The sequence below is a fragment of the Notamacropus eugenii genome, chromosome 6 (genome assembly GCF_028372415.1).
Source record: "Notamacropus eugenii isolate mMacEug1 chromosome 6, mMacEug1.pri_v2, whole genome shotgun sequence".
NCBI lineage: Eukaryota > Metazoa > Chordata > Mammalia > Diprotodontia > Macropodidae > Notamacropus > Notamacropus eugenii.
In genome coordinates, this window is record NC_092877.1 from 351514956 (window position 1) to 351540486 (window position 25531).

General features: G+C 40.1%; 1 protein-coding gene across 3 annotated transcripts in view; it reads right to left on the reverse strand.

Moving 5' to 3' along the window:
• Nucleotides 1-18839, reverse strand: part of ECT2 (epithelial cell transforming 2) — a 56222-nt gene extending 37383 nt beyond the window's left edge. For 2 of the 3 annotated variants that reach the window (XM_072618459.1, XM_072618457.1), the window contains exons 1-10: nt 18693-18839; nt 12576-12730; nt 10823-10902; nt 10615-10707; nt 8438-8620; nt 6304-6393; nt 5531-5638; nt 2490-2563; nt 779-909; nt 519-634 (exon numbers count right to left, since the gene is read on the reverse strand). In XM_072618459.1, coding sequence (XP_072474560.1) covers nt 519-634; nt 779-909; nt 2490-2563; nt 5531-5638; nt 6304-6393; nt 8438-8620; nt 10615-10707; nt 10823-10902; nt 12576-12708 — 1008 coding nt within the window. In that variant the 5' untranslated portion in view covers nt 12709-12730; nt 18693-18839. The remainder of the gene's footprint in view (nt 1-518; nt 635-778; nt 910-2489; nt 2564-5530; nt 5639-6303; nt 6394-8437; nt 8621-10614; nt 10708-10822; nt 10903-12575; nt 12731-18692) is intronic. The other variant, XM_072618458.1, reaches the window with a different exon arrangement.
• Nucleotides 18840-25531: the final 6692 nt, after the last annotated feature.

The following is a 25531-nucleotide window of genomic DNA, read 5'->3' on the forward strand; positions in this document are numbered from 1 at the left end:
TTTTATTTCACTTTCATTTTTTCTTCCTGCTTCTATGTCTAAATAACTATTTACCAATGGAAGTTGAAATAATATTTTTATTTATTTCAACAGATCCTGCATCAATGCAACTTGCTTGCTCTGTGCAATCCTTAACTGCTCCCTCATGGGTTGATCCTCCAGAGAGCAGCTGGGCAGTAAGTCGGGTGTTCTCCTCTAGGGCAACAGTTCTTGACCTGCACACCATGAACTTTTTTCTTTTAACAACAATTTCCCTCTAATTGGTCTCTGTTGTCACAGATATGGTTTCATGTACTTAGGAACACTGCTCTAAGAAGGGATGCCCCATCTTCTCCAGACTGAAGAACCCCTGGTTCAGTCTGGTTTGATCTCATAAATACATATTTCTTGGGTACCAGAAAAGCATGGAAGCTGTCTAGCTGTTATTCATCACTATTGGTACAACACAAATTTTATCTTACTCAGAACACATCTGGAAAATATCTTTAAAAGGTTTAACAAGTAGAAGTATTACTTGCCTCTTGTTTTACAACATAAAGCTTCTTTGAAGGTTCAAATGGAAGCTCTTTTATTGCATTTTCTTCAACTATAAGGTGAGTGCACCGTTCATCTCCAACTGGCAAACAGTGGCCTCCTAAGGTGAAAGGTAAGAGCCAACAGTGACTAAATTTCTTTCCCAATCCAAACATTTTAAAACATGTAGAATTAAACACTAGATATAAGGAGAAAATTAATTTCTAATGATTCATCCCCATTCAAAAGCATCCAATAATATCACCTTGCATTTCAGTCATTTCTTCCATGTTAGCCTTCTCTTCATCTGAGAATCCCAGAAAACTCAGCAGGCAATCTTGAAATGGAGGGACTTTAAATTCACTTGTAAATTCATCAGCTGCAGCAGAGAAATCCCTAAACACAAAGAAAATCAATCAACAACCATTCCTTAACCATGTGTCCTGTGCCACGCACCAAGCTGAGCCCTGGGAAAGAGTTAATTCCTGCTCTCAGGGTTGGGGAAGGAGAAGATAAAAGACAAGTGTAAGACAGAAGTAGTCAAGAGAAGGTTCATGTATAAGGCTGAGCCCTGTGGGAAGTAAGCTAGCAGGCAGAAAGAACAGGTGACTACCTGGAGAAACATGACAACCAAGAAGGGTAACAGGACTTGGGGCAGGGAAGAGAGACTGGGGCCATGTGGTGAGGGCTTTGAAAGCCAATGAGTTTGAGGATTTCATCCTCAATCTCAGAGGCAACAGAAAGAAGCTGGAGTTACTGATGTGGGGAGTGACTTTGTCAGAAGAGTCCAGCTCTTTGGCAGCAGTGTGGAAGGTGGACCAGGATGAGAGAGTCCTGATCAATCAGGAGGTGACTTTGATAGGCCTGGCAAAAAAGTGATGGCTCTGAACTTGGGCAGTGATTGCAACAGAATCTAAGTGAGAAAGGCTGTGGAGATACAAACGTGAACACTTGCCCCCTAAATGGCCACAAGAAATGAAGGGGAATGGGGAGCCAAGGTTGATTTGACCTAGGTGGTAAACCCAGGACACTGGAAGGACAGTGGTGCCCCTGAGGGGAAAAAAAAATCTGAAAGAGGAATAACTTTGGGGGTAAAGAGGAGTTAAGCCCAAATTTAAAAATATTAACTAGACCAAATTTATAAAACTATTCTAAATGCTCAGAGGCTCTAAAGTATGAATAAACAGTCAAAAATAGCACATCTCTCCTTCTGAAGTAGAAATTGAATATAGCAATTTATTTTGCCATGAATGATCACTTTAAAAAAAATTCCAGTCCTTCTCTGAAATCCTCTTTTATATGAATTCCAAAGAATGTTAAAATCTGTAAACACTTTAAAATGGTGAAACAAAAGGATCAAAACCTACAGAACCAAGAACCTCCTCCTTCCCCCTGTTTTCTTCCCACTCCCATCATCCTCCTGGCAGTTCTTAGCATCAACCTTCTAATAGTTCTGCTAACCTCCACTTCTCCCTCCTTCAACCCATCTTTCACACTGCTGCCAAAAACATTTTTTTAGATACAGATTTGGTCCTATCTCCTCTCTCCTCAAAAAAATCTTTTGACATCTCCCTATTGCTCACAGTAAAATTCAAACACCTTTGCCCAGTATTCAAGGAGTATCATGATCTGCTGCCACTTCCTACCTCTTCCTCTCCTCTCTTCCTGAAACGGTCCACAAAATAAGGGTATGAACTGAGATGACATCAGTAGAAGCAAAGGAAAAGAAGGGGACATAAGAAAGACTACCAAGAAACAAATGACAGCATTTGACAAATGATTCAATGTGGAGACCAAGAACCTGTAATCCACTGTATTAAAAATTCCCAGGATGATTCTGAGGAGACAGCAGTAATATATAATGGATCCTCAATTATGGGGACTTTACTTAGGGAAGAAGACATACATTTAACTTCATGTAGTGACTTTTAGTGAGAACTACAGAAGACATTTAAATACTTAAATAAAACACCTACTGTTCATTTCTCCTTTCCCAAGCCTTAAAAATCCATTCGGGCTTCATAATAGGAGTGCCTAGACTAACAGCAGCCTAAAATAAACAAAATCATTATTAACAATAACGACAAGTCAGTAAATAAAGGATATTCATCTTATATAGCTCCAACTTTAATTGCTATAAAGCAATTATAAATTAGTTTGTACAAATTCATAATACAGTTTACATATTGAGACAAATATATGGAAAATATTAACACGAAAGAAAAATGTAAAGTTTCATATAATAAAGGTAAAGAATCTGTTACCCAAAAAACTCCAAATAATCCAATTATTTTCTTGCAGTAGAATTTATGTTAGTAAACAGAAGCAACCCCAGACAAAACAAGGGTGTTCGCAAAGTTCATCATCACAACTTCCTTTATCTCTAGTTTCTTTCTTGAAGGACTACAGGCAAAGAAGGCCTCTTAGAGCCTGACGTACCCATAGAACCCCTCAGTACGAGTGACTTTTTCCATTATTCTGTCTACTGAAAATCCCACCTGCTATATAACAAAACTTCCCTGCAAGGATTTGGAAGAATTCCCAGCACTCATATACTCTATAAAACCAAGATTTTACTTGATAAGGAGGCAACACAAAGTTAAGCTCAAATAATTATTTCTTTTTCCTTATAAATAGCAGAAGATATAAACAAGAACCATTTCATATAAATACATTATCACCTGTAACTACACCATTTATACAACTTAATTTTTCACTTATTACCTATAACCAAAGTACCACTTCCATCAGACAAGACTACACTCAGTTTTACATGCTCATTCTACCCCCTGGCAATTTCATTCATTCCCACAGCTTCAGTTATGACCTCTAAATAGATACCTCCCAAATCTTTTATCTCCAGCCTTGATCCCAAGCTTCAGAACTGCACCCCCAGCTCAAAATGTCAAAAACAAAGATCCTTTCTCCAAAACTTACACCTCTTTCTAATTTCACTGTTTCCATCAGTGGAACCATTATGATCAGATGAGATCTCTTCGAAGTGCTTTAAAAACTTTCAAACAGTATACAAATGTCAGCTTATTATCACTGGCCCAATTTCCAGGTGTTATCTTTGACTCCTCCCTTACCTTAATTTCTGATATTCAGTTATCAATTTGCATTGATTCAATTATATTATTAATATCTTTCCAACACGCAATATTGTTTTAAAGTTTGCATAGGATTTTGCCCACAACAATCCTATGATGTAAATCTTTCTACTCTGATTATGCCCTTCTCACAAATGAGAATATTAATAGTTTAGTGGTATTCACCACCACACCCTAAATTGTGCCACCTTCCCTCTCTGCCCCTCTAAGCCCTCATTCATAGCACTGCCAGCTTTACCATCTTTCATCTCTTCCTTCTCTTCATATAACCTTTCAAGAATTCCCTTCCTTCTCCTTAGCAGCGCAGGCAAAAGTGCTGTCTCAGACTTCTTTATATCCCTCCATTACAACATGATGATGGATGCATGGGAGATATTTTGATTTTTCCAGATATGACATCAAATCTTTTTCTTAGTGTCAAAAGCAGCACGCCAGTATGTAGAATAAAGCCCCCTCTCAAAACTAATTCTGCTAATATCTTCTAGGTACCTATAAGCAGCCTACGGTCTATCCACCTTAGCAACAGTAGGCTAACATTCTGTATATCAAAGTGCACGGAGTAACTGTTCTTTATAAATTCCATAGTTCTATTCAATCCATGAAATATTTATCAGCAGTGGGAATACAAAGATGAAAAATGCCACATCCCCTGCCATGGAGGAGTTTATAACCTAACAAAGGGGATGCAGATAAGGTAGCACAATACAAGGCAGGCTATGATAAGGGCAGGAGAGGTCCAGACAAGTGCTCAAAGAAAATCTGAGAGGAAAAGGTCAGGGGAAGGGAAGAAGAAAAAGCAACAAGACTCCAGGAGGCAGGTAGGACCCACACCTCACAAAGCTGAGATTTAGGTGTTGCATTCACTGTTTTCAGGGTGGCTGTGGCTACAAAACACATCAGTGAGGCCAACACAGCAATGAGCTTCTTCAAACTTCACGAGGCTCCTTATCACTGGACCAACAATACTGTAAAGGGCCCCCCCTCAGCTTGTCTTTTTGAGTTGCCCGATATTCCAGAAACACTGGACTCACAGCTTACAAGAGGCCCTGAATGTGTCAAAGACTGAAGGCCCCCCAGAAGAAATCATTTGTTATTTGCATCCCAAACTGGACTCCTTGTGTGTCCTTGGGAGTTAAGACTGGCACCAGCCAGTCTGTGCCAAGCTGGGAAATTTGCTTGTGCAGCTGGGAACCTGTAGATATGCAAACCATCCTGTCTTCATAGTCTAGCTGTTCCCAAGGAAAAAGAATGGGCCTTTTACCAAAGCCTTGCTCTTCCCCTTCAGAAGGGGTTTTGTCCTTTTCCCACTTCTATAGCACCTTTCCCTCTCTGATGCCACGTCCCTTTCTGGCATCTCCTCCTTCCTTTGTCCTACTGTCAATAATATGCAAACTTCTACATGAACTGTCATCTCTTTGGGTTCCACATGCGTGTTCATTTCTCTTATAATAAATCTGGTTTTCACGTGAGTCTCAGGACACTGTGTTTGTCTGTCTAACAGGTTCATGCATTATGGCAGGACCTATCACAGCTTGGGCTCCATTGGAATTGTACACAAGCAATCAGAGACCTCACCAAACCATAAAAAGCCAAGGGAGGGCCCTGGTGAAGTCAATATATATGGTTAATGACCATAAATTAATCATGAGAAATCAATACTACTACCCTATATTTCTCTACTTGGTTTAAAAAGTTTAGTTAGGACTCTGCCTTCTTCATTGGGGAAAAAAATCCCCAAATAATTTATGCTTATAAATATAAGGTGGCTATATAAGGTGGCTTAAAAATCTTGATTAAGTAGAACAAAACTTCTTTAGTCCTAGAAATAATTGAGAGAATACTGCTGTATCACAACTTACAAGGCAATCTGTTGCGTGAAAGTTAAAGATACAACAAATCATACATACCCTGAATTTTTCTCCTTGTGTACAATTTGCCACCAAATGTGTAACTTTAGAATTAAAGTCCTTTCGTATAGTTCCACCCATGTAATGGGCCAAAGTCACCAGTTTAACCTCAGGAGAAAAAAAACAACAAATTATACATTATCAGTGTAAACTCGTTTTATATTAAATGACTTCTACAAGATTTCTCATGAGTAAATAAATTTTTATCATACAGATTAAAGACTTATTTTAGTAGCAATAATCATAGTTTAATAACCTCAAAGACCAGTCTTACAAAAAAAGGTTTCATTTGAGCTTAAGTTAAGCAATAGTTTTAACTGTTCTCTTGTTTACATTCGGTACTTTTTCCATAATGAAGACCATATGCCTCATCAAATTTGAGTTTTTCCCTTCAGTAGTCTATATTTTATCAAACTGAGTTACCCAACAAAATCAGATATTAAATTCTTATTACTTGCAATATTCTGTGAACCAGAGAAGTCTCTGAAGTCTAAGACAGCACATTATTTTAAGGTTGTATATTCAATACCAGTTACAAAATCAGATGTTAAGTTCTTTTAAAATTCTTTTCCAAGTTATATCCACACAGATTTTAATATAATCTCTTCAAAACTGCTCTACTTAAGATTTTTAAAACTAGTTGGTCCATGTTATTTCTTCCTTCAATTATCTCTTTAAAATGACAACAATATAAATAAGGCTCTCAAAATGCAGTTTACAAAATTAATACAAAGGAACCCTTTGTGATGGTGTGTTTGTTTGAAGAGACTTACAAGTTCTTCTTTCTTCCTAAATCCTGTAAAGCACAGCACCAGATTCAACATGCTTGCACAGTATAGAGGGCGGCAGGAATACGGCAAAGGCTGAAAGAGAATCATAGATTTAGAGCTGAAAAGAGGCTTTGCAGACTATCAAGTCTAATTCTGCATTTTATGGATCAGGAAACTGAAATTGAGTGGTTAAGTGACTTGACTAGCATCAGAAAGCTAGATAAGAGTCTAAGGCAGGATTTGAACTCAAGTCCTCCTGATTAGTATCTCTATCCACAGCATCATCACTCTGTATATAGGTTCATGATCACTTTAAGGCATCATTAAATATTTTTCCTTAGGCAAGAGTGTTTTCTACTTGACTTAATCCTATTTGATCCCTTAGTAAAAATAAATATAATCACTCAAGTAGAAAAAAAAAACTATTTTTAAAAGATTCTCAAATCAAAACTCTTTAATATCTTCAAATATTGGTCTCTCTAAACAGTTTTCTCTTTGGGAGTAAAACCACTCAGCAAGGAACATAAATTCCTAAATCAGCTTAGAATTAGCTTATACATAATGTAACAACATTACTTTTACAAAATATTTCAAAGTGAGATTTTGTATGTTCACTTAGATCCAAATTCTGTATAGTATACAAATCTGTATAGTATACAGATAAAATGTAGTTTGCAAGCAAAACTGTGGCAAACACTTCCTTCCACTGCTTGAGTTCTCATTAGTTATTAAAAATGTCAAAGAAATTTAATAACATTACACAAGGATCATAATATTTTTTGCAATTGAAGGGAGGAAAAGCATTTTATTAAAATACATCAATTCTGAAGATGGAAAATATGGAAACAAATGAAGCAATTCATCCAACACTCAGTTGGTCAGAGGTGAAAACAGAACCCATTAGGAAAGTTTTCTCCACAGAATCTGTCAAAAATTGATCAGTATTACTGACTTCATTACTTAAGAGTGTTAAACTGTTCACTAAAAAATTTACTTTGAGACCACATCAAGAGTTTTTAATTAGAAGACAAATGTCACACAATAAACATCACACTGAATAAGATAATTCCAAAGGAACAGGGAAATATAAAAACAAAATAATACAAGAAAATAAAAAAATAAAATATACGAAGAACTCTATTTTGAACCCTTTTGGTTAAACTGCACTTAAAGAGACACAGTATGGCATAATGTTTACGTAAAGGGGCCAGCCTCAGAAACAGGAAGATATGGTTGCAAGTGTCACCTTCCATAGAACTCTCTGAGACAATAAGACGAATGTGGAAAAGAGGTAGCTTAATGGTAGGATACTGCAACTCCTGAGTTAACATTGCCAGGAGCATCCTACAGTAGCGAAATCACTGGTCCAATCGTTATCCCTCTAAATTTAGATTCATAGGCACTAGACTAATCAGCAGTGAGATTTACTGGTCACAAGGCTTTCATTACGTAATAGGAAAACACTGACTGATAACAACATTGCAGATGCTATTATTCCTATACTAAGCACCTACTGCCCAATCAAAGGTGATACCGAGGGCCCTAAAATCAGCGTCTTATCCTACGGCCCTCCTTGGCACAACTCCACTCTCCTAAGTCATCCTGCAAGTGTCCAAGGCCAGAGGATAAGAACTAACGCTGATGGCTGGGCACAAATCATGCTGGAAGAGTTAGGATATCCCTCAACTATCCCCTCACCTAGAGGGCCCCAAGATGTCAGGGGAGAGGCCGCAGGTCTCAGTCGGTTAACAGAACAGGAACTAGACTCCAAGTTGGATGGATGTGCAGGCACGTGTTCTCTCTTCCCACTCCACTCCCCTTTACATCTGATCTGTGATTTCACTGGTATCAGAGATTCCTAAGATGAAAACTCCCTCTACTGATTCAAAGAAGCAACGTCATCGTATAGCTTTAGAGAATGTGCGGTGGCCGGGGTCCCACAGCCCCCCGCCAGAGGCAGAGGCCAGGCTTTCCTCCGTCGGAAGGCTGGCTCTCTATATTGGCTGCGCCACAACACAATGTGGTACAGTAGAATACGGCAGATTTAATGCAAAGTCACAAAACTTATTATGTGTATGTAGCACATATGCACACATAGTTCCAATACTAAAAAGTTAAAATTACTTTACACTCTTACCTCCCCTTTTTTTGCACAATTAAGCACAACTGGGGGTCCAAGAATTCTGTAATTGGCCTTATATAAATCATTGAAGACAGCATCCTGAAAGTCCATGACCACAAATATGTTTTCAAATTCTGGCGAATCTGAATCTTCGAATTCCTCCACTGATTCCATGTTTAGGTAGGGCATTTTTATTTCCTTGATTTTTTTAAATGGAATATAAGAAGCATAAAACATTTACACATGCACAATTAGTTAATAAATTAACTCTAAATAGACATTATATGTTAAGTACCATTTATCCAACCAAAGAGTAAACATTTAAGATGAAGTATTCACTATCAGTGTTACATTTAAGCTTAAAATTGAAAACGTTGCCTTAATCTATATACCATTACCACGTAAACTTTCAAGCAGTTCGAGACTGAAAAACCTGAACAGATAATGATTAAGCATCAAAGCAACTGGCTTAGATATTGACAGAAAATATCATGGAATGAAGAATGACAAATTTAAAAGAGGTATGTTAATCATGTTCAAGAAAATAGCCCAAGATTATTCTTCAGCACTGATTGTTTGTATTCTATTCTTTTGTGCTAGCCTAAAAAAAGGAGGATACAAGCAGCCTTTTGTGAAGCAAAATTTTTTAAAATTGGAGTAGATGTCAAATGTTCGAAAGATCTATAATTCTGTCAGTGAGGATGCTTCTTCCACCAACATGAATCACCACTACTCTTTAAGGTTTTTGAGAGTTACCACAGAAGAAAAATTCAACAGCCTGCAGTCAAAGTGGTGATGAGCATTTCTGAACTTCACTAGGCTTGTCTTGGGAAAATAGGGACTTAATGATAAAAAATAACAAAAATTCACATTTAGTGCTTTTGAGTTTGAAAAGCATCTTATGTGCCATCACATCATTTGAGCTTCACAATACCCTGTTGGGTAAATTTATTAGTATTACATATATAAATGATGTAACTGAGACTAATGACCTGCCCAGATCACTTAGCTAATAAGTATCAGTGGTGGTGTTTGAACTAAAGTGTTTCTAATTCCAAGTTCACTACTCTGTCCAATACACTGGGTCTCTACTCCAATACTTTCTTGCTTGGTAGGACTGCTAGAGTGTGCTCTACATTAGCAGAGACTTTGGAGACCCAGGGACACTGCTATCCAACAATGAGACAGCAGGGAAGCTGTGATATAATGAAAAACCAAGGCACAGAAAAAAATTTAACTAAAAAACAATAAACATTCTAATCAATATTATATACTGGGAACAAAGGAAATGTGAGATGGATCAGTAAAGACTGCCCTTTATCTAAAAAGAAATCAGTATGAACTACCATAATTACAGTAGTATGAAAGGGAAAGGGTTTAAAGAAATGAACAGACAAAGACAACCCAAGGGTAAACAGAGGGAGTAACTAATGAGCTGTTATGAGCACTTAATATGTTGATTCTTTTCTAAAATGTAAATAGTTATAAATGTAAGTTTATTGGTTTAAGTTTAAACTTCAGCATGACAAATTATTTTAAATGAACATATAATGGGATAGATATGTAACAAACAAGTAATCTAGGAAATAATCTCTTGCCACTATATAGAGTATTGAGCAAATTTTTCAGAGACAGGTGAAAAAAGAACAAATTCTTCATTTTACTATCCATATATTTTAAAATAAAGCTCTTTCTTTTTTTAAACAAATTTGGACTTGTAAATTTAATGGTTTGGAAGTTATTATTGTGTGAATGGACGGGAAAGAAGTCTAGTCTAGAAAATTAGACATACTTTCCTATGCTCATAAAGCATACTCCCAGTATTTGGCAAAGTTCTTTAATTCTATTTTTGCCAAGATTTAAAAACTTTAGAGTGAATGCAAAATTAATCGAAGCTAGTTCAAAGGAAAATAGGAGACCTCTACTGAAATGCACTGTTACATCCAAATTTTACAATAGAAAATTATTTAATAAATTTCATGAAATATACTATATGGCACAGTGAGGCTTTACTAACTGCCAGTTTCAAAACAAAGTATGAAATTAGCATCCATATTTTCTATTCAACTAGCTTCAGAGTGCACCAAATCCACCTCCATGCCAAATTTAGGTCTGATTATCACAGATTATAGAACAGTAACTGAGTCAAAGAAAGGACAGCATGCCACATGCAATCGAAACACCTGACGTACCATGTTAATAATACTTTTTATTAACTTTTCCTCTTCCTTTCCGGGGCAACTTTCTTTTATCTTTATAACTGGGACTTCCATTATTTTAATGGTCTGTGAAAAAGAGACTTGGGTATGAGATTAAAGAACTACCAAACTGTGGGCACATGTGCAAACTTAAGGAAATAAATCATGCAGCTACAGATGAGGCCAAAGTAGTAAGTCATACCTTTAAGGCCCTTATTAGTTCTTCTTGTCTTCCAGCTTCTTGAACCAGTATTACTCGAGTTTCAATCTGAGGCATTTCTTCTGTTAAAGGGTAAAAAATAAGTCATTATGCACATCAGAAATGAATAGTGATACTAATGGTTCCCTTCCCTTCCATGGTGTCATTCCATATGTCTTCAGTTCACTCAAGGAGCAGATTAGCACCCTCTAAAATGTCCTGTAGCAATTAAGTTTTAATTAATTGGGAGGCAACGACAGGTGGAACTACCAAATATCACTTCAGAGGACAGGGAAAATATTACAAGATATAATTTGGGATTTAAAAATGTGACAATAACAAAACAGAATACACATGTGCAGAAAAGTTACAAATACACTAGAGCTACTCTCAATCAGTGACTAGCCTGTTCAGTGAATACTGACATAGAATTTCAGTCACTCATCTTCAAAATTATTTTACTGACTGTCTCCCATGCCTGGAATTCTCTCTCCTTGCTTCCCTGGCTCCTTTAAGTCTCAGCTAGAATTCTACCTTTTATAGGAACATCTAGTCTCTCATATTTTCCTTCTATTGATTATCTCCAATTGATCTTGTCTACACCTTGTTGGTAGAGTGGTTTCATGCTGTCTCTCCCTCTAGATTATTATCTTCTTGAAAGCAGGGACTGTTGCTTTGAGTTTTGGGTGGTTTGTTTTGCTCTTTGCCTTTCTTTGTATCCCCAGCACTTAACATAGTACCTGGCTGCTAGTAGGTTTGTTCACCAACTGATCTGAGATATCTATTCCAACCAGTGTCTGAACAAGAATTCCCTCTCATCAAATGTCATCAAGGCAGTGAAAAGGTCCAATGACATAGACTCCATTAACAGTCTCTCTAGACAGTCAATTATTTTATATACCTCTAATTATATAGAAGCCTAAATCTGTTTCTGCAACCCCCTTTTTTCTACATGACACGTTTGACATGGTTTCTGTTATCATGTTACGTTTTTCCCCCCCAAGCTAAATATCGCCATTTCCTCTAGTCAATCCTCATATGGTAAGGTCTTGCAGCTATTCACCATCCTGGTTGCCCCATTCTTGATAATCTCCAGTCTATCAATATCCTTCCTAAAAATGTGGTACCCAGAACTGAATACAACACTCCAGATGTGGTCTGACGAGGGAAAGGTATAGGAATACCATCAACTTCTTAGAGTTACCCATCATAACCCTCTTAAAGTAGACCGAGATGAAATTGGTTTTTTGTACAGTTTCACTTTAGATCATTTGGGAAATCCATTTGGAAAAAAAGTTAAAGGTAAAAGTTAACAGAAGACCAGGTATATCTACTTTATGCTCTACTGAATTTAAGTACTTTGTTACAACAAAGGCTTACTGTACCCAGACATAAACATAAATTCGAAGTGCCTTCTGTGCCATTTATTTTCCTAAAACATGGTCAGAGTCAATAAACATTTACTGATAAGATACCCATATTTGGTGGTTCTTTTAAAGAGCACAAACAGTTTCCACAGACAGTTTGCTTGTTAAAGCAGAAACACAAAATATCTTACTTGGAAGAAACCTCAGCAGCCATTTAGTCCAATTCACATGAGAAAGTGAACCCTCAATACCTCCTAACCCAACAAGTACCTACGCAGCCAAAGGGAGCAGCCACCACCTTCAAAGTTAGGTTTCATTCCCCTTTTTTTATTTTTAAAATTATTCAGCTTTGAAAACATTTAAAAACATGAAATTTTTTTGATAATTACCATCAGCATCTGAAGTGGATCCAATAAGCTCATTTTCTTTAGAAATTTCAGGAACTTTAGAATCAAAAATGGAGGTATCTGCCAAGAGACTCTTCCCAGCAGTAGATACTAATATACTATTGTCAGCCATCATTGATTCTTCTCAACTTTTCTACCTAAAAGTTCAAAAGAAATTTAAATTCAGAATAGCAACATTATTTTTAAATTATTTTTATCCAGTCAAGTTTAAGCATTGTTTTAGGATAAATTTGCTTTTACCCACAATTTCTTAAAAAGAAATCATTTAATTACTTCTTAAGCATCTTCAATGTCTATCAGTATAAAATGTAGTCCGATGTATACAGTTACAGAATTAATATTGAGATTCATTGTATTCCTTACTAATATTCAATATAAAAGCATCAGAAGTAAAAATACATAACGAAGTTCAAGAAAAAGTCAAGAATCTTAAAGATGTTTCCTTTATAACCCAATATATAATACTGAAGATAATACATAAACACAAACACTCATCACTGCATTCTCCCATTCTCGATATATAATTTCATTCCCAATAATCTAAAGTGCTGACAGAAAAAATACTCCAGCCACTCTTCTTCCTGATGCAAGTGTATGAACAGAGGGCTGGTCTTAGGGCCAGGAAGCCCTGGGTTTAAGTCCTTCTTAAAACATACTAGCTGTGAGACCCTGGGCAAGTCATTTAACCTCACAACACCTTGATGAACTCTCTTAGGCCATCAATTGCTGAGAAGATGTTGCAGCCAGTGAAATCACAAATTCAGTTCTTATGTGCTCAGTTTCAGGCATTATATGGAGGATGTAAAATTAGGTGATTTCCATGATCACAGATTTAGACCTGAAAATCACCTCAAAGGTCCTATATAGTCCAGGTCCCTCCCTTTACAGAGAAGGAAGTGAAGGAGTAAACAGGAATAACTAATCCCTTAGCAATAACTAGAAGAGGCAAAACTGAGACTAGTCTTCTGACTCCAAACCCAGTGCTCTCTCCATTAGACCACACTGTTATCCAGTCTGGAGAGCCTGCACACTGTCCCTGGAAGTTAATTATCAGACAAGAAAAAACCAAGAGTGTCCAGCCGTCCACCAAAGTGGAACCTAGAAGAGCTTGTCAAATCATAAGCCATCTTCCTCCTGACCCCCCTCCCCACCTTGTGGAGGAAGAGGCAGGACAGTTGCACATGATGAAAAGGCTGATTTACCTTTGAGGTAGGGATACCACACCAAGAATCTAACTCTAGACTCAAATAATATCAAAACAAAGGTAGCTATATTGCTGATGGTAACTGTCTATGCTATGAGAAGGATCCTGAACATTCATCTACAAATGTACTTCAATTCACAAATGATCCCAAAATGATTTTCTAATTTCCTTTCTGCTAGGGTCTAAGACCAGATCTCTACTTTACAAGGTTAAACCTCAGAGGATTCTATACTGGACATGAATACAGGTTCCATTCAAGCTGGCTGCTTTCTTCACATTATAACAGTATTTTTCACTTTTAAAACAAGTATTCATTTAAATGAGTATCCCTCCCACCTCACAGAATCTCAGTAATGGATTGGTTTGAATGAACACCTATTTGAATAACAATTCCATCCACAACTCCAACCTAAAGCACCAAAAAGTATAGCAACTTCCCCAGGCTAACATAACTAGTACATATCAGAGTTGGCACTTGAATCCCATGGCTGTCTTGAGCCCTGTTGTCTCTATACTCCTCTTAGTGACCTCACCTACTATGGGTTCAATTATCTCTATGCAGGTGATAAACATCCCTTGACCATGTTCAGATCTCTAAAAATACAACTACTATCCTGGTTTGAGTCCTCATCTGTCACCTTTCACCTGAACTACTGTAATAACCTAATCCAGCCATTTTCAAACTTTTTGGTCCTTTTATACTCTTAAGCATTATTGAGGATTCCAAAGAGGATTACGTGGGTTAAATGTATTCATATTTACTGATAAAAATGTTAGAAATTAAAACTCATAAATTTTTAAAATATTTACTAATTTATTTTAAAAAACAGGAAAATCACTAAATGTTAATAATATTTTTCATGAAAAATAACTATATGTTCCCAAAAAATTAGTGATAAAAGTGGGACTGTTTTAATGATTTCTGCAAATCTCTTTAATGGCTGGCTTAATAGAAGACAGTTGGATTCTCATATCTATTTCTGCATTCAAACTCCTATTACAATTTCTGGTTGCAGTATATGAAGAAATCTGACCTCACACAGATATGTAATTAGAAAAGGGATGTGTATTTTAAAAGGCAAATAACATCTCAGGTATTACTAGGAAAATAGTTTTGACCTTGCAGGTCCAGATCCAGGAACCACAATTTGGGAACCACTGGTCTGTCTTCCTTTCCCCAATCCATTCCCTAGAGCTGCCAAAGCCTAGGTCTAACTACTCAGTAAACTCCAATGTCTCCCCATTTTCTCTCTGATAAAATACAACCGCTTTGCTTAGCATTGGCTCAGACCAACAACCCCTCTTCCAGGCAAACTCCCTGGTCCATCCAAATTGGCTTGTCACTGTTCTTCACACAGGGCATTACAATGACCATGTGGGTGCTTCTGTACTGGCTGAACCCATGGCACTCCTTTCTCACTTCCACCTCTGAAATTTCTGAGTTTCGTTTGAAGACAAACTCAAGTGCCATGTACCACAGAACAATTCCTGGATTCCCCTACTCTACTGAATTGTTAGTGCACCCCCTTCCCAAAGTTCCTTCCATTTATTTTGTATGTTTTCTATATGTATTACCATGTATATTTTCTCTCCCTTTGGAACATAAGCTTCTTGAGGGCAGATGCTCTCACTTATCTTTTGTATTCCCTATATCTTAGTGCCTGGTACACAGTAGGTGCTTCACAATTGCTTGCTGATTGATAGTATCCCCTCAATAGACTGTGACCCCCTGGAGGACACAGACCATTTCATATTTGCCTTTAAATTGACAGGGGCAAACAATAAATTCTCTTCTGACTGATCTGAATCAAAGATCTTTTCTCAGTCACAATTCTACTTGAAAACTTTAAGATACAGATTTTTTTCTCTTCAGATGAAGCCGGAAATCCTGCTGCTAGGAGAAACATTTAGCCATGTCTCCTGAAATGGTTTGAAAGAGGACAAGTTTGCACAGGTTGGTGCTTGGCATCAGTCTGCAAACAGTCTATTTCTAGGACAATATGAGTTGAAGAGAGAGAAGGGGGTGGGGTTGAACAAAACAGAAAATAGCATTCCAAGTGAGTTACAATAAGGTCTTCTTTAGACTTAGCGGTCTCATTCTATTCAAAAGTGAATTCTATGTGAGTACTACAAATTCTCATTTTTCCCGGTTTGCATACTATTGCTATCCTCATTTTTAATACCTAATTACAATTCCTAATAATTTAGAAATAGTGTCTAAGTTTTTCCCAAAAAGCACTCAGATAATTGTTAAGATATCAAATGTAACAAAAACACTTGTTTCCTGATGGTCTTTATTTGGTATGAGACTTATTCAAACATGTATTAAGCATCTGTGCACAGTTTTATGCTTATTATATAAAATCATAAGTTCTAACAGTAACTTTGACTCAGCTAAGGATCAGGTGTATGATAAACCTAAAAAAAAAACCTTCACGATGACAGAAACCATCAAATCATTCCAATATATGTGAAAGGAACTCTTAAAGCCCCTGACTGAGGCTAGAACTTCCTAAGATGATAATGGGCAATCTACATCTACAAACTACATTTACTGGACTCTCACTACAGAATTTTTAGTGGAGCTCTAAGGTAAACAGACTCTAAGGTCAGTTCAGAGAAATTTTTCTTGGGAAAATATCTTTGACCAACTTTTTAAAGCAACAGGGACCATTCAAATCATCTTGAACCCTTAGTTCATCTTCTCCCCTCCCCTCAGGTCTGCCCTCAATGCTGTTCGAAATTCCAGTAAAGGAAAAAAAATTGTTTGCTTTTTTTTTTTTAAGTTTTAGACATACTTTACATGGTGTCTCTTTAAAACTAATAAAGAAAAATGTAAACTTAAAAGGACGTGAAAAGAATTATCTTAAAACTAATGTTTCCCCAAGTGTACCCTACTCAATCAGCTCTTTCAAACTATTCCAAAGTCAGTTTCTGACTCAAGAATTTCCATGGAATTTCAGAGAAGTGATAGAACTATGATAATAAACAAGATCCAAAGATTCGTTGGAAAGTCGAGAATTGAAATAAACAAAAGTATCATTTGCCCTCATTCATTTAACAAATAATTTAAGTGTCTACTATGGCTGGCACAGAGCTAGGTATTTGGGATACAAAGAAAGAATATAGAGCTTCCTCAAGAAACTTACATAGTATTTAAAGTGGCAACAGTAACCTTTTGCTACTCCTCAAAATACATTTTGTAATTTACTTAGGTAAAGCTCCTATATGCAAGCCCCCCTCTAGCAAGTCTGATGAAAGATAAAAGGCTGCAAATCACTTTCTAAGTCAAACATAATTTGCTATTTTAAAAAAGCTCTCTTCTTTAGATTTCCTTTCAACAGAGGTCTTGAAATACCTTGAATTACCTTCCAGGCAGAAGGACTGAACTAGAATGCCTGGGCTAGCTGGTGACAGTGAGAGAATAATAACTGCAATCTGTCCTACTTCTGTTGCTTCTGGTTGGATTAGCTCAGGTCTGAGTGATCATAGTAATAACTTTTACCTTTCTACAGCGTTTTAAGATTTGTTACATTCTTTGGGACCTGGAAGGGCCGGAAGAGGCTGACAGTCCACCAGTTAGAACAAGAACATACTGTGCCACCCCAGCGATCATCCAAGCCTTTGCTTGGGAGGCAGTCCCTTTCATTTTGCGAAGAAGTTTTCCCTTACACTGCTCCTAGTTTTAGACAAGGCTAACCCTCCTCAGCCTTTCAAATGTTTGAAGGCAGTTAGAGTTCTCCCCCAAGTCCTCCAGGCTAAATATCCCCAGTTCCTTAGATTCTTTCTCCTGCAGCATCCCCTCCCTTTCCCTTTTCACTTGCTAGAGCTCATCAGCGTCCTGACTAATGAACACAACCTTCCAATGTCGTGGGTCGATGCCTTTTTGCAAAGGCAGGAGCTCTCAAGTCCCTTCCAGGTCCAAAGCTCCGACCCCAGTCCTGCCCAGGACAGCTCATTCCTGGCCCCCAGGCCTTGCTTAATGCGGCCCAAGGATGCAGCAGCTTTCACAATGAGCCTGACAGGGGTCCTGCAGAGAGTCCATCACCATTCACAGTCCAAGTGAGCAAACTAGGCACAAGGACCGAGGCTCTGAGAGGGCCCACAACCAGTAACTGTCTGGGCTGGGGCTGGGCTCGGTGGGAGATCTACAGCCAACTCCACCTCTCACCCGAGATCCAATCCTACGTTTATTAAGCGCTGACTCTGTGTGCAGTAGGCGCTTAATAAGTGCCTGCTGATTTTGCTTGATAGGAGGAAAATATTATCCTCCCTTTGTTTTTTCAAAGCAAGTGAACGGGTGTACAGGACAGGGAGGGAGGGGCTGAGTCGGCCCCACCCCCGGATCATTTCATGGAATGTCTATTCCTTCCTTCCCCTAGACTTGGGGGTGGGGGTGAGGGGGGCAGATTCCAGCCTCTGAGACGGGGACTTGGACCTGGAGGGAGATCCGGCCCAAGTCAGTGCGCACGGATTAAGCGCCTACTGTGTGCTAAGCGCCGTTTGCCAGTAGTGGAAACTGAGACCCAGGGAGGTGATGGGACTTACACCCCCAAGACCAGGGGAGTCTCTCCGCCTCCCTGGGCCTCAGTTTCCCCACCGCGGAAAAGGGGGATGGGGTGGTGGACATCAAGCCCGCCCCAACTCCAGCGCCTCACAAGACCCTCGAGCGGCAGGAGAGGGGCGCTGAGACCTTTTTACAAAAGGGGAGACCGAGGCCCAGCGGGGTTAAGGGTCAAGGATGGGCGCCTGACCCAGGGGGGAGAGGAGGGCGGCGCCCCAGCCCCGGCTTCTCCCGCGCCCGCACCAGCCGAGGCGGGAACGGGGGCGCAGAGCACGTCCTCCCCGAGCCCAGCCCCTGGACCCCTTGCCCCCCACAACCACCACCTCCTCACCCGCTGTCGCTGTCACCGCGAGTCTGGCCTCCACCGCCTCCAGACGCATCCGCCATTCCCCGCCGGCCGCGGCCGCCGCCAATTCAAAAGTGAGCGGCTCCTCCTAAGGGGCTCGCCCATTGGCCCAGGAGAGGCGCACGTGTTGTCAATTCACTTCCCATTGGTCCGAGAGACCGAGGCGGGCGAGCGGTCTCTGATTGGGCGCCATCGTTCCACCTGTTCCCTCCCTCCCTCCTTCCTTCGCTCCGCCGCCGTGGGTGCAGGCTGATTGGCTGGGCGTGCTTTTCAAATTGGCCAACGGCTCTGAACTTCAGGGGAACGGGGGGGGGGGGGGGGAGAAATGCCCGGATGTGGCCGCCCCCTGCCCCTGTAGCAGCAGGTGCGCCTGCCGCGGCGGAGGCTGCGGCCTCCCACATCCCACTTCCGGGAGTCCGCGGCCACGCTGGGGAGACCTGCGCAGGCGCAGAGGGCCGCCGTCCGGTACCGGCTCCTCTTGCGGGCCTCCTGCGGCTCAGTCCGAGCTTTCGGCCCTGGTCCGTTCCCCGAGAGTTGACGTCCGACTGCGCTCCCGCCGTGGCTCTCACGTCTCCTGTGTCGTGGGGTCCACAACCAGAGAAGACGTTCAGAACCAAGCGGGAGCGGGGGGAAGAGGGGGAGAACCTAGAACGTTAGAGCAGAGGGGACGTAAGAGAACTTGGGGCCACCCCGTCAGAGCCGCAGGAATGGGGGGGGAGGCCTGGAGAAGCCCCGGCTGCGCCCGCGGAGCGTGGGCCCGCCCGGGGGCGGCTCTGGGCTCGGGGCATCGCCGGGAGGACCGAGGTGACCTGCCCAGCCTGTCCGGAGGCGCGGAGCCAGCCCAAGTCCCGGGCAGAGGCGGTGACAGGCGGAGCCCCTGCGTGCTGGGGGACGGGTGCCCGAGCAGAGCCCCGGGTCACCCTGGCGGTGCCGTGGCCAGAGCCAGGGGGGTCTGGCAGGAGAAGCAGCGGTGCTGGGTTCTGGGGCGCCGGCGGGGAATCCCCTTGGGGCGCTCCTTGCCAGAGGTGGACAAGGACTCCTCACACGTGGACTGCCCCTCAGGCATCCTCCAGACCCACGTATCTCTTATCTGTGATTCTGGATCCGAGGAAATGTCAGGTTTGGGAGGGATATCCTGCTGTGGGCACCGAGTCCGCCTCGCTAAGCGCGGCTGCTGAGGCTTCCTCAGTGCCTTTGACGATCCAAAGACTTTCCCCTTGCCTTAAGATAATTGCCGGCACGTACATGGTGCTTACTGTGAGCCAGGCAGTGTGCTCGGTGCTTCACCATCATCCCTTGGACGTAGGTGTTCTTAACTCTGGCCATTTTACAACCGAAGTGTGGCAAACGCAGCCACTGAGTGTCTGACCAGGATTTGAACTCAGGCTTCTCTGAATCCAGTCACAGCACTATATACTGCAACACTTGGTCATCCAGAAGCATCGCCCTAATTCTAAAAGAATTAGATTTGGTGGGGTTTTTGTGTTTTTTAATAAGGCAGAATATGCAACCCTGGACCCTTTCACAGTTGTGTTTTGCATTTTATCTATGTCCCCAGTGCTTTGTACATAGTAGGCACATAAATACTTATTAGATTGGATGAAACTAAGTACTCTAGCTCAGTTCAACAAACAGGTAAGATTCATCCAGATCAATAGAGTACCCAATAAGGAAGAGCTAAGTGTCTGGACATGGCTGCTCCCAGCCTTAGGATGAGCTCAGTCACTAACTATAAACTACAAACCTTTCAGTGAAGTGAAAGACCAGGACTTACCAGGTGCCCTGCCACTGCCTCCTTAAGGCGTCTGAACTCTACCAAGCCTCCTAACCCAAACCCTCCATACCCCAAGCACTGACCTCCTGAGCCTTGCACCTGATCTCTTTTAGATAGGCTTTCTCTCACTCGGAGACATCAGACACTGTCTTGCTTTTTTTTTCCGTATTTGTGTTTCCGGTACTTTGTGCTAGTGCTCAGTAAAAGATCATTCATTCATTCATTCATTGATAGAAAGGTATAGCTTTCCCCTTGGAATCCACCCAAGGAAGGAACTAGGAAAAAAGAGCACCCCCTAGAAGAGATGGGATGCCCCCAAATCAGAATAGCAACTCCACCCCTGGATTCACACACCATTGCTAGAACATAATTTGCCATGTGCTTAGCTGCTTTCCCCAGTGGACTGGAAGTTCCTTAAGAATAAAGACTATTTTTTTTCTTTTTTTTGTCTCTCAGTGTCTCCTACATATAGTATGTGCTAAATAAATTAAAGTTTGAATTTAATGAATGTAGTTTTCATTATTTGCTTAGAAATAAAATATACCATTTATTAAGGGCCTAGTCTCTGTATTCTGTTCCCCTTCACCATGGCCACTCCAGAAAACTGTATCCAACTCCAGCTACAGTAAGCTGGGCTTCATTTGCCTGCCTGGTTTCACTCAGGGCTGCTATTTGGACGAGATACCTGTTGAGTTCTCTTGCAACAAGAGCAGTTCGTCTTTCAGGTCTACTGGATTTTGTGTTGTCTATAAGTGTGCCCATGTTCCATGTGCCAATGGTGAGTGGGATCATCTTTGCAGATGTTTTTGTACATTTTTTGTGTTTCGACGGCAGAATAGAATTCCCCACCTGCCATGGTAATCAGGCCAGTGTTGGGTTAGCAGATAATTTTTAGGGCACCTTTTCTAGCCCTCTTCCTCACATTAGGAGGTGAGCAGTTCGATTCTTAAAAGGCTGCTCACACACCCAGGGGACCACCAAGTCCCACTGCTCCTTTCAGTGAGAAACGACCCTATGGCTTGGGCTGCCTGTGTGCACAATCTCTACAGAAATTCTGTAGAGATTTAACAAGATCCAATCTTACTTCCTAATTAAGAGAGTCAACCAGAGCCACACAGCTAATAAGTGAGATTTGAGCCCACATCTTCCTGATTCCAAAAGCTGTGACCTATCTACTATGCCCAGGGTAGGGAATCTGAGGGTCAAGGCCACATATGCCCCTCTAGGTCCTCAAGTGCAGCCCTTTGACTGAATCCAAACTGCACAGAACAAATCTCCTTAATAAAAGTATTTGTTCTGAAAAATTTGGACTCAGTCATAAAAGGCCATACCCAAGGACCTAGAATGCCACATGTGGCCTTGAGGCCATTGGTTCCCCATGCTATCAATGTACCATACCATCCTTCTGGTCATCCTTTACCAAGTGTTACTGTTTAAATGTTCATAGCTTTAAAGTTTGAAGGGACCTCAGAAATCATTTTGTCCAAACCCCTCATTTTATAGAGGAGTTTGCCTAGGAGCTTAAAAACCTAAGCTTCTTTGCCTAAAAGAAAGTAATGAATAAAAAAAGGAAATTGCTTTGCCATGCCCAGAATTTGCTGATTAAATTCGTCTTTCAAGCTAGTTGTAATAAGGTGGCTTTTTTTAACCTATCTGCTGTGTACAATTATCTTAAAACAGTGGAGCCTATTTTTATACACATCAACAGTCAATAATTAGGCTATGAATCATTGTTTCATTGAGGGAAATCATTAGGATATAAATCAATTTGTACAGCGTGATTAAATTGCACAAATCTAGCACTTAAAGTTGTATTTGGACAAATGGGATTAGTTTTCCTTGAAGTGGAAGGGAGGTTCTGCTTCTGTTGAATTATTGAGTTTGACAGTGAGTTCAAAGGACATTATTCTCATTTAATTCACAAAATTTTCAAAGCAAAAAGGATGTTGGGGATCATACAGACCAACCCCCTTCATTTTCCAGATAAGAAAAGTTAAGCCCAGATTGAGGAAGGGACTTGCCCACATCAAACTAGTTAGTGGCAGAGCAGGAAGGGGTTCAACTTCAAATGGAGCACCATCAACTCTGTTAATTGAATAGTTTATCAGCTAAATACAGCAATTTAACTGATGCTATTTATAAAAAGCACCAAGATTTTTACCATTGCTAAATGTGCATTCAGTTTTGTGGTTCAATTTTGTGTTCAGGAAGTAACCTTCCTGAAGTAACCTTAATTATGACATGACAGGTATAACACCATAAATATCTTTTATCCAAAGATAGGAACACATTACTGACTTTCTTGTATTCAGCCCATCTCATTATATATCATTTCTATAACTGGTTCACCCTAGATTTAAAGGATTAAAGTTTCCCCATTTCAGAAATCAGAGTAAGAGGTAGCTATAAGGCAGTTGCTAGAGATCCCAAAGACTCGTTTAATCTCTTAGTACCTTAGGCAATTCTCTGGCTGTAAATTACAGAGCAGGTATTGATCTGCACTGGGAGCGGAAGTTTCTTCACTAGGCATGAGTAAATCATAGGCTTTTTTAAAATGATTTATACATGCATGGAACATTGGGCTTTTCAAGAACTTTCCATAGTACTAAATGAGTTCAAAACTGAGATAAGCACAGATGCACAAATCTAAATGTAAAAGGATTAAATATCATAAAATTTATAGTCTTAGAGATGGAAAGGAGTTTATAGATCAAGTCAAAATACATCATTTTATAGATTAGGAAACTGAGGCACAGAGGTTAAGTGATTCATCTAGGTCACGTAGCTAGTGTCTGTGTGGCATTTGAACACAGGTCTTGATTACAATTCCAATGACCTATCCACTAGACTGTGCCAGCCTTCTGGTCATAAACACCTTTATCAGGTGTTACTATTTAGGTTATCATAGCTTTAGAACTTAAAGGGACCACAGAAGTTATTTTGTCAAAGCCTTTCATTTTGCAGAGGAAAAAAACTTGAGGCCCAGACAGAGTAAGGGACTTGCCAATGTCATGTAGGTAAGAAGGGACAGAAAATGGGACATCGAGGTGACATAGTGGATGGAGAACCAACCCTGGAGTCAGGAGGACGTGAGGTCAAATTTGACCTCAGATACTTACTAGCTGTGTGATCCTGTGTCATTTAACCCTGATAGCCTCCATGAAAAAAGAAAGTACCAGAACAAGGATGAACCCAGTCCTCAGACTCCAATTCCTCTCTTCTTCCATTGAACCATGCTGATAATGACTGTCCCTATGACAGTCTTTTTTTTTCCTCCAGAAGACTGTGGTGAGGTTCAACATGGCTACAGCTGAATCTGACTGAGCCGAGTTATTTGCTGTCTGCTTCCCTGTGATGTGGCCATGTAGTTATGCTATAGGAACCTAGAAATACTGCTCCGCAGGCTCACTTGTGAGTTTCTCAAGCTCTTAAGAATCAGACTATTAATGTCATGGTTGTGTGATGACTGAAGTTCATCATATCCTCTAAAATGCAGGAGAAACCTCATGTTAAAACTTTCCAGTGTCATGTGTTTTTTTTTCTCTCCAATGTCACCAGCTTCATATCAACACATTAGCGAACTATTTCTATTTGTCTAGGATATATATCTTATTAATATTAATTCTTAGAGATGAGTAGGTCAGGAGAGGAAATAGGATATGTGCATTGAGGGTGGTGGCAAATTATTTCAGTTTTAAGAATCAATATTTTAGGTAGAATTTTAGGTAGGGGAATTGTTTACTGGTGTCTCTGGACGGATTTAGTCATTTGAAGCAAATGGCTAAGCTTAAAACCAAGACTGTCACTTTTTCCTCAAAAGATAAAAGTATCTATCTGTCTGTCTATCTATCTACCTATCTACCTACCTATCTAATCTATCATCTACTTTTCTGTCTAATCTGTGACCTATCAATTAATCAATATACAATATAATGGACACTTGGTTCAGTAGGCTGTAAATAATCCTCTGTAGTATAAATGTATAAAAGTATAAATACACATGTGTAATTTCTATAAAATCTAGCACCAGAAGCCAATTTACTCAACTCAGCTTCAAAACAAAAAAATTCAAATAAGTGAAAATTTATATTGAATTGGCTGCTTGGTGTCCTATGACTAACCGAGGTTTGTTTTTTTCACTTTTCAACTGATTAAGTTGGTGCTTCTGTTGCTCAGTCGTGTCTTACTCTTCATGAGCCTGTGAACCATACTGTTCATGGGGTTTTTTTGCAAAGAGATACTGGAGTGGTTTGCCATTTCCTTCTCCAGTGGATTAAGGCAAACAGATTTTTAAGTGACTTGCCCAGAGTCACACAGCTAGTAAGTATCTGTGGTCTGATTTGAACTCAGGTCTTCCTGACTCCAGGCCCAGTGTTCTCTCCCCTGAGCATAGCAACACAGAAATAGCTTCATGTACAATGTGAATTCTATGTTATCAAATATTTTTTAGAGTTGAAAATGATGGAATCTGTTAAATTCCTTATTTCACACACAAGGAAACCTGTCCAAAGACATTGGGTGACTTTCCTCTGAGAACCCAACTAATTATTGGCAGAGCTTGAACTGAAACTGAAAACCCTTCACTTCTAGATTCAGCACATTGACTGGTCTGACAGCTCCCAGGAGACAAGGATCACATCCTTGTCCCTCCCCCAGTCCCTTCCTTCCTTCCTTACAGAACTTCACACAAAGGAGGTCATCAACAAACACTTGATTGAGGAATTGGTTGATTGACAAGATAATTTCATTCATAAACAGGGTACTGAGGCACCAAGATAGAGGCTATTGTGCTACAGTTGGAGACAAGAAAGGAAAGCCTGGATTCAAATCCTGCCTCTGATAGTTAACTAGTCATGTAACAACTTTTCTGAATCTCAATGTCCTCATTTGAAAATGGGAGTAATATCCGTAAGTCTCTACCTCACAGGGTGGTGGAAGTTCTCATGAGAGAGTAATTTATGTAGAAAGTGCTTTGCATACCTTAATATATATTCCATACAGTTCACATGTTAGGGAGACGATTGAGTCATAGTTTGATTAGCTTAACCAC